Genomic DNA, 7,190 nt, shown 5'->3' on the forward strand with positions numbered 1-7,190 from the left:
TATATATAAAAAAACGTACAAAAACACAAAGTTACAGCATACTCTCGGCAGTTTCCCTATTTTTGTTTAACCAGCTCAATTGATGAAAGGAACCCGGATGCACTCATTTAAAGAACTTATAATTACCGCCATGAAGCCAAAAGTGTAAAGATTTTACAATCATATCATCTACGTCGAGTCCTTTAAAGAAACCCGTGTGTTGTGAATACATTATTACCAGCATACATTATGACATAAGAGAGAGAAAGTACCGATCCAATCATTGCCGCTTCACTTACTTTGTATTTCATCTTGCAGCTCTTCTCTGTGACTCCAGTAAAAGTGAATAAAATATCCGCTATGTCGCATTCAAAGAGCGCACATCTGAATAACTGCTGGGACTGAAGGGTTTTTCTGAGAGGTTAACCGGCCATCCAGCGCTTCACAGACGGAGAAACACACCCGGAGGAATCTCGCTGAATGCGCACCGCTTCTCTCTACCCCTCCACACCAGATTGCTCTTCACCACATTGACCGTCGGACCAGCTCATTTGCATAAAATGCCGCTGATTGGTCGGAACAAACGTTCTGTCCCGGCAAACCCCTCCCACTCTGCTCCCATCCTCTTCGCGCGAACTGCAAACCTGACGTCATTATTACAACACAGTCGATAATCTGTTGTCTGAAACAACAGATTAATGTATCCTTTATTGGTCCCACAAGGGGAAATTTCACAGATATACCTAGGCCTAAACACAAATGGGTCTTTCAATTGTGGTTCAGTACTGTAAGAAATTTATATAAAAAAAAAGACATTTTTAGTTTCTTTGGGGGATGATCATGCAGTTTTTTTTTTATAATTACTGTACTGGCACCATTAAAAGTATACCAACTAAGATATTAGTAGCCTAGTTCCTGTTTGTAATGAACCCATGGCAGTACAGACAACTATTGCTGGTTTACATTAACACAGAAAATTTGAAGCAACGTCTGCAGTCAGAATGCAGTTATATGGAACCTGATTTCCCCCCTTTATGTCTTAGCGGATTTGTGGACTTTTAACAATATCGTAAATTATACCCCCATAACATGTACCTAAAAAGATGCATATCATGTCTGTGTGATTGAGTTTAAGAGTTTTAAAAAAAAAAAGTCAGCAATTTGTTAACTTTTAATTTAATCACTGAAATTCAAACATTTCACGTCCTATTTGCACTGCTGGCTAACAGTCAAGTTCAAGAAATGTATGATTTTTAAATAATTAATTTACATTTTATGCATGATATAAGTATTTGATGGCCTACCAACCAGTAATTATTGCGGCTCTCACAGACCTATTAATTTAAAAGACACCTGTCTTCTGCAAATGGGACAGGACGACTGCACCGTGTTGAGGGGAGGGAGGATGGGGCCATGTATCGCGAGATCCGGGCCGAGAACCTCCTTCTCTCAGTAAGAGCGTTGAAGATGGGTCATGGCTGGGTCTTCCTGCATGACATAAACCCGAAACACAGCCAGGGCAACTAACGAGGGCTCTGTAAGAAGCATCTCAAGGTCCTGGAGGGGCCTAGCCAGTCTCCTATTCTGAACCCAATAGAAAAAATCTTTGGAGGGAGCTGAAAGTCCGTATTGCCCTCAACAGCCCCAAAACCTGAAGGATGTGGGCCAAAATCCCTGCTGCAGTGTGCCAAACCTGGTCAAGAACTACAGGAAATGTATGATCTCTGCAATTGCAAACAAATGTTTCTGTACCAAATATTAAGTTCTGCTTTTCTGATGTATCAAATACTTATGTCATGCAATAAAATGTGAATTTAGAATTTAAAAATCTTACTATGTGATTTGTTTTATTTTTTTTATTTATTTTTGCAGTGTTGATTACTTGCTGTATCGGTTTCAGTGTTAAAAACAGTAAGATTGTGTACATTATGGGAATAATGCTGATTTATTCCTGAGCTACAGGCTATTATTTTAGCATGATTTTTGCTGCATTTCAGGAAGTTATCTGAAATTTTTTTTTCCTCCAACTGTGAAACCCTGAGTGTGAAGGAAGTGTGATTATGTAGCATTTTCTTCTGCACGGAAATGTGGCTCTTGCTTCAGAAGACAATTACAACACCCAGTAACTCAGCTTCACCAACGCCATCATCCGGATCTTCAATGAATAAGTAAATAAATAAGTTTTTCTCTGAGCTGTAGCCTATCCTAAACAATTGTTTTTCCAAAGCTCAGGTAACTCAAACAGGTAAACATCAATAACTACAGCTTTAGTTTACACGATTGAAGACATTTCTGCACAAAAGTTAGTTATGTTGTCTCGTTAATAACAACTTAGAACAGAAGATAGATACAGGAAACTTGTTTTCTTTTCAAAGACCGTAGGAAATTCTCTTAGGAATTAATTTGAGAAATCTAAATTTAGCATGGATCAACTTTATAAGGACATCCAATGCACTGGCCTTGACCAAATCCTCCCTTTGAAAGTTAGCCAACAAAACTAAACAGCTATCTCAGAAATCTGAAAGTCACAACCACTGTTTGTTTTGTTTGACTATCAATGAATCATTTGAATATCAATCGTCTATCAATGAGCACAAGTATTACTTGTAACTGGTACAAAGTGTTGTTTTTTAAAATTCTCAATTTAATTAACAATGAACATCACAAATCAGAAGAATCTCAATGTACAATGCTAAATACAATACCCACTACAATATTTAACTCATACTTTCTCAAAAACGGGTTATTGTACATTTATTTTCATCTTTTGTGCTTACCCTGACTTGTTGAAGACAGTGCGGTCAATATAGCAGACATGCCACCTCTGCACACCCTGCTTAGTATCTAATGGAGGTGACAAAACACCCAAGCGGATTTCTGACAAACTAGCAGCAAAGCCTTCGCCTCTATGCAACACCCTGCTAACACCCCCTCAGTGCACACTGCTCGTCTCTGCAAAGCATTTGTTATAAGATCTGCATGTTGGCATGTCATGAAACACAGAATACCAATGCAAAAGAGGTTATTTCTAACATCAGACAGGCCTGATGTGGGTCTGTCTGTTTGTTATAGAGACATTTTTCTCTAAATGGGTAGACATCTCCTGTAATTAGCCTGCCTCTCATGTGTTTCCGAATGCTCTAATTTGTGTCAGCTCATTTATCACAACCAGAGGGACCCTATCGGCTCTCATTGTCCCCCTGTGCACACTCATATCCTCAGATGAATGCCTCTCGTAAGGGCACTCAAAACACTTGTTTGTGTAATGTACACCATGCCCAGCTGGAGCCCATTCACTGGGCCACAAGTGTGTACTGGGGGGCTTTTCTTTTCTGTGTATGGCATGTGATTACATGCATGCAAGCACCTGTTTCCTATGATAAACACAACTCATTTTCCCATCTGTTTATGTCGGCGCTTTGTAAGAAAACAGCCTGAAATAAGCCTTTAAAAAACATTTGGCTGAATTAAAACCGTCCATTAGTCTTCAATAACTAGTGACATATCATTTCGGTTGGTCTCTACTCAAGCCTGAAACGCATCAGCAGCTTGCTGTTGGTAGAAATTAAAGATTTAGCAGAGGCTCTCGCAAGCTTGAGTTAAAGCCCAAAATCCTTCTTTTGAATCTAAGCAGAGATGTCAAACAGTCACTGGCCAAGGGGAGATTTGTGTTGGCATCTGAGCCCCGGTCACCATGACAACTGCCACCATAGCCGCAGCATTTGTGGTCACACACCTACTGTATTACATGAGCAGAAAAGGCCCCCAGAGGTCTTTCATTGGTATTATGGTGCGTTTCAGCACGGAAATAGCCGGTAATAGTCTGTGTGAAAAATGAGCTGCCTGCCTTTCATCTCGCCAGGTGTCTGTGGTGTTTGGGTTACATAAGCGCCCCCGCAGATTTGACCCCCGTTTTAATAGAGGGCAGAGCAGCCATACATCTTCCATAAGTGGAGATCACAGGGCTCTGTTGCTTGAAGCAGGGATCCCTCTTTGCCGTTCCTCTGGATGGACAGAAGCAGGAGGCGTTGGTCTGACAACAGCTCCTCTGTTGCAAGCCGGGTGGAGGTGGCCTCTCGCTGCTGCCTGTGAAACACTGTCCCTCAAACTCTCGCAAACCAGCTCAGGCAGATTTATGGGACCATCACCCTTATACCGCCTTAGTTCCACAGCCTGCGCTGAGACAGGCGAGGCCCCCCACTCGTCCTCAGTGTCTCCCTCTTTGTGCCCTGTGACCTTGTGCAGCCGTGTGGCCCGGCAGCAGCAAAGGAATGCACAGAACACACAAGAGAAGAAGAGTGATAAAATATGAGTCCGACACACAGTTTGGGTCATGATGTTTTTCCACCATTTGTACCGTAAACTTTGAGAAGTTATGCCTTTTAAAGGGTAACCCATGTTGGTTTTATCCATCACTCAGATGTCTGCCAACAAACCAACGTAGGTCAAAAAATTACAATTTGTAATTCAGCAGCAACTTCTTTGTTAACGAAAAGTGTCTCATCACACCGATAATACACTCCTCAACTAGGACAGTTTTCACTTCTACAGAAGGAAGCTGTTGGCAGAGTAACAGGGACAATGCTGAAAAACCTTCTTCACATCGAATGACAAGGTTTTTTAAGCAATTATGATAAGATTAAGGTTAGGGAAAGGTCCTGTTTTTAACAAAGTAGTATGGGTATGGTTAAAGTTAGGCAGCTCATTTGGTTAAGGTTAGGAAAAGGACCTCCACACCTTAATGACACACTACTTCCAGTATTAGCTCTGCACGTTGCCATTGGTCATAAATTGTGAGGTCTCTCAGTGCTGTGAGACCCACAAAACCAATTTTATTCACCTTCATTGTAATTTAGTGAAGGCAGAAGTCTCAAAAACACATCCAAGTTAGACTATCTGCGTGGCTACAACCCAAAGAAAAACCTTCATTTGGAGCAGGCACGTTCTCATCCATGTACCTGAGACAGAAAAAGTTTGGTTTGTAGTTTCACAACTGGGACTGGTCTAATCCTCTCTCATGCTGTTTACTTTTTCTCTGCTCTTAAAGTTGTAGAGCTTTAAAAAACACTGTTGTCCTTGTCTTTGTACCTCACTTTACTTTGCCTTTCTTGGTTTTTTAGAAGAATAGTGATGTAGAGGTGAGGCCATGACAGCATGAAAAAGTCATAAATGTCTAATGTGTTTAAATGACCCTATTTACACTTAGTTATACATTTTGTTTTGGTGATCCGAACACAAGTGGACAGCCGAGACGGACACATGGCCGTTCACACCTCCAGCATGCGTCTCCAGTTGACCGCTTGTGTTCAAATTTCGTTACTGCCTTAGTCACTTCAACTTCAAGGTCAAATGGCCCTGCTCAATTATGACGCCCATGCTCTCGCCAGTCACGTTAGCGGTTTTGTTGGTACAGCGAAAGATATTGCTGTCAGTAAAATCCAACACGTCTCCTTCCACAGGACACCACTTGGTGAAACTCGTGGTAAAATGGGCAAGTTATAGATTTTTGGTGCGCTGTCACCAAAACCACAACTACGTCCTGCAGTGACGTTTTTTCCTTTTTAGGGACACATCAGGATGCATTAGCATTTACATTCCAAAAGGTATTGTCCCAGACCACCTCGGCAAGCGGTTTGAGTGAACAGGTCGCAACGCGTCTTGATGGTCATTTACTTTTATATTTAGTGTTGTCCAATGATGACCCTATCGCCCAAGACACACTTTAAAACCAAGTGTGAACAGGGTCAAAGTCACCCGTAAATCAGCTGAGACCATACAATGTCAATATCATTGCAAAAGAACATGTTTTTTGAGGCTAGACTAAGGGTGGACTGTGAACTGCAGGTAAAGATAACTTGTTAATGTCGCTGAAACCAGTGTTTCTCTCTTTTGGATCAAGTCCAATGACCCTTGGACTTATTTTGGTTTGTTTTTGACTGTCCTTAAGGTCCATTTTGGATCGGGTCCCTTTCAACAAAAAACAAACAAAAAAGTGAATTTATGAATGCCGGTTTGTGTTAGTTTTCCATGAGACTACGTCTAGAAACAAGTAGCAATGTCACATGAAAGGAACAGGTCAACATATGGGAAAATATGCTTATTTGCTTCTAGAAGTTAAATGGCGCTGGGAGATGATAAGCCTAGCTTAGCATAAAGACTAAAAGCATGTGAAAACAGCTAGCCCGCCTTTTTCAAAATGCGTACACCTCTAAAGCCTACTGTTGAGCTCTGTTTTGTCATGTTTGTTTAATCAGTGTCAGAAGTTAGCTATTTGTCTGTTTTCCCCTGCTTCCGGACTTTATGCTAAGCTAGGCTAATCGTTTTCTGGTTCCAGCTCAGTAGTTTTCTACTGATCTTCTCAACTAACCCTGAGAAAGAAAAAGAATAACCGTAATTCCCAGAAAGGTTTAACTTTTTCTTTTAACAACAACAAACTATTGTACATGGCCAGTGACTATAAATCCTTGTGCTCAACTGGATGAAACAATTTGATTCAAATGATCTGATGATTTTCACCTCCAAACCGCTCTCTCTGCCCACATTATGTGCGGTGCTTAATGTCGTCAGTCACTTTGCTCAAACATTACAGTAGATTAATTCCCTTCTGCATCGTTAGCTGAATCAAGCACAGATCAGAGGAAACAGTCACAGCACTATGAGCTCTGTAGCCTTTAGCAACTGCACCACGGCTCCAGTTTGACCAACCTCACTAACATGAAGGGTTTCATTAATTGATTGTCACAGTTGTATTTCAATGACCTGAATAGCTCCTTGTGCACGGCTGAAGGCTTTGCTTTATTTGGCCTTCAGCTTGGCAGTGAAATAAGTGATCCACAGTCACTGAAAAACAAGGCAATAAAAGTCTGAATTGGACTTGAGATTGTGCTGCCCACGTAAACGCTTACTGTGAACGTGAATTACTCTTAACTGGGCGCCAAGGCCATCTTTAAAATCCAGAGTTCAACATTCAGTGTTTTTCTATCCCTCTCACTTGTTAATTCTCTGTACATTGCCCGGGCACACCTTCCCCTGTGAGTAATTTGTCTCTGGATTGGTCTTATATTCTGCTGCAGCGCTAACTGTTCATCATCCTGTCACCAGCTACTGCAGGATAATGCTTCAGTGTCAAAAGCAGTTTTAAAATTCAGACAACATACAGATCCCCACATACAGCAGAGCTTTACTAGTGGAAACGAGCTGAAAAATACCTT

General features: G+C 41.3%; 1 protein-coding gene across 1 annotated transcript in view; it reads right to left on the reverse strand.

The window, feature by feature from the left end:
• The window catches only part of nedd9 (neural precursor cell expressed, developmentally down-regulated 9), a 28,029-nt gene extending 27,525 nt beyond the window's left edge, over nt 1-504 (reverse strand). Inside the window, exon 1 of the mRNA XM_034891781.1 lies at nt 279-504. Within this exon, the coding sequence (XP_034747672.1) occupies nt 279-290 (12 nt within the window). The 5' untranslated portion in view covers nt 291-504. The remainder of the gene's footprint in view (nt 1-278) is intronic.
• Between the last annotated feature and the right edge of the window lie 6,686 nt (nt 505-7,190).

The sequence above is a fragment of the Etheostoma cragini genome, chromosome 14 (genome assembly GCF_013103735.1).
Source record: "Etheostoma cragini isolate CJK2018 chromosome 14, CSU_Ecrag_1.0, whole genome shotgun sequence".
NCBI lineage: Eukaryota > Metazoa > Chordata > Actinopteri > Perciformes > Percidae > Etheostoma > Etheostoma cragini.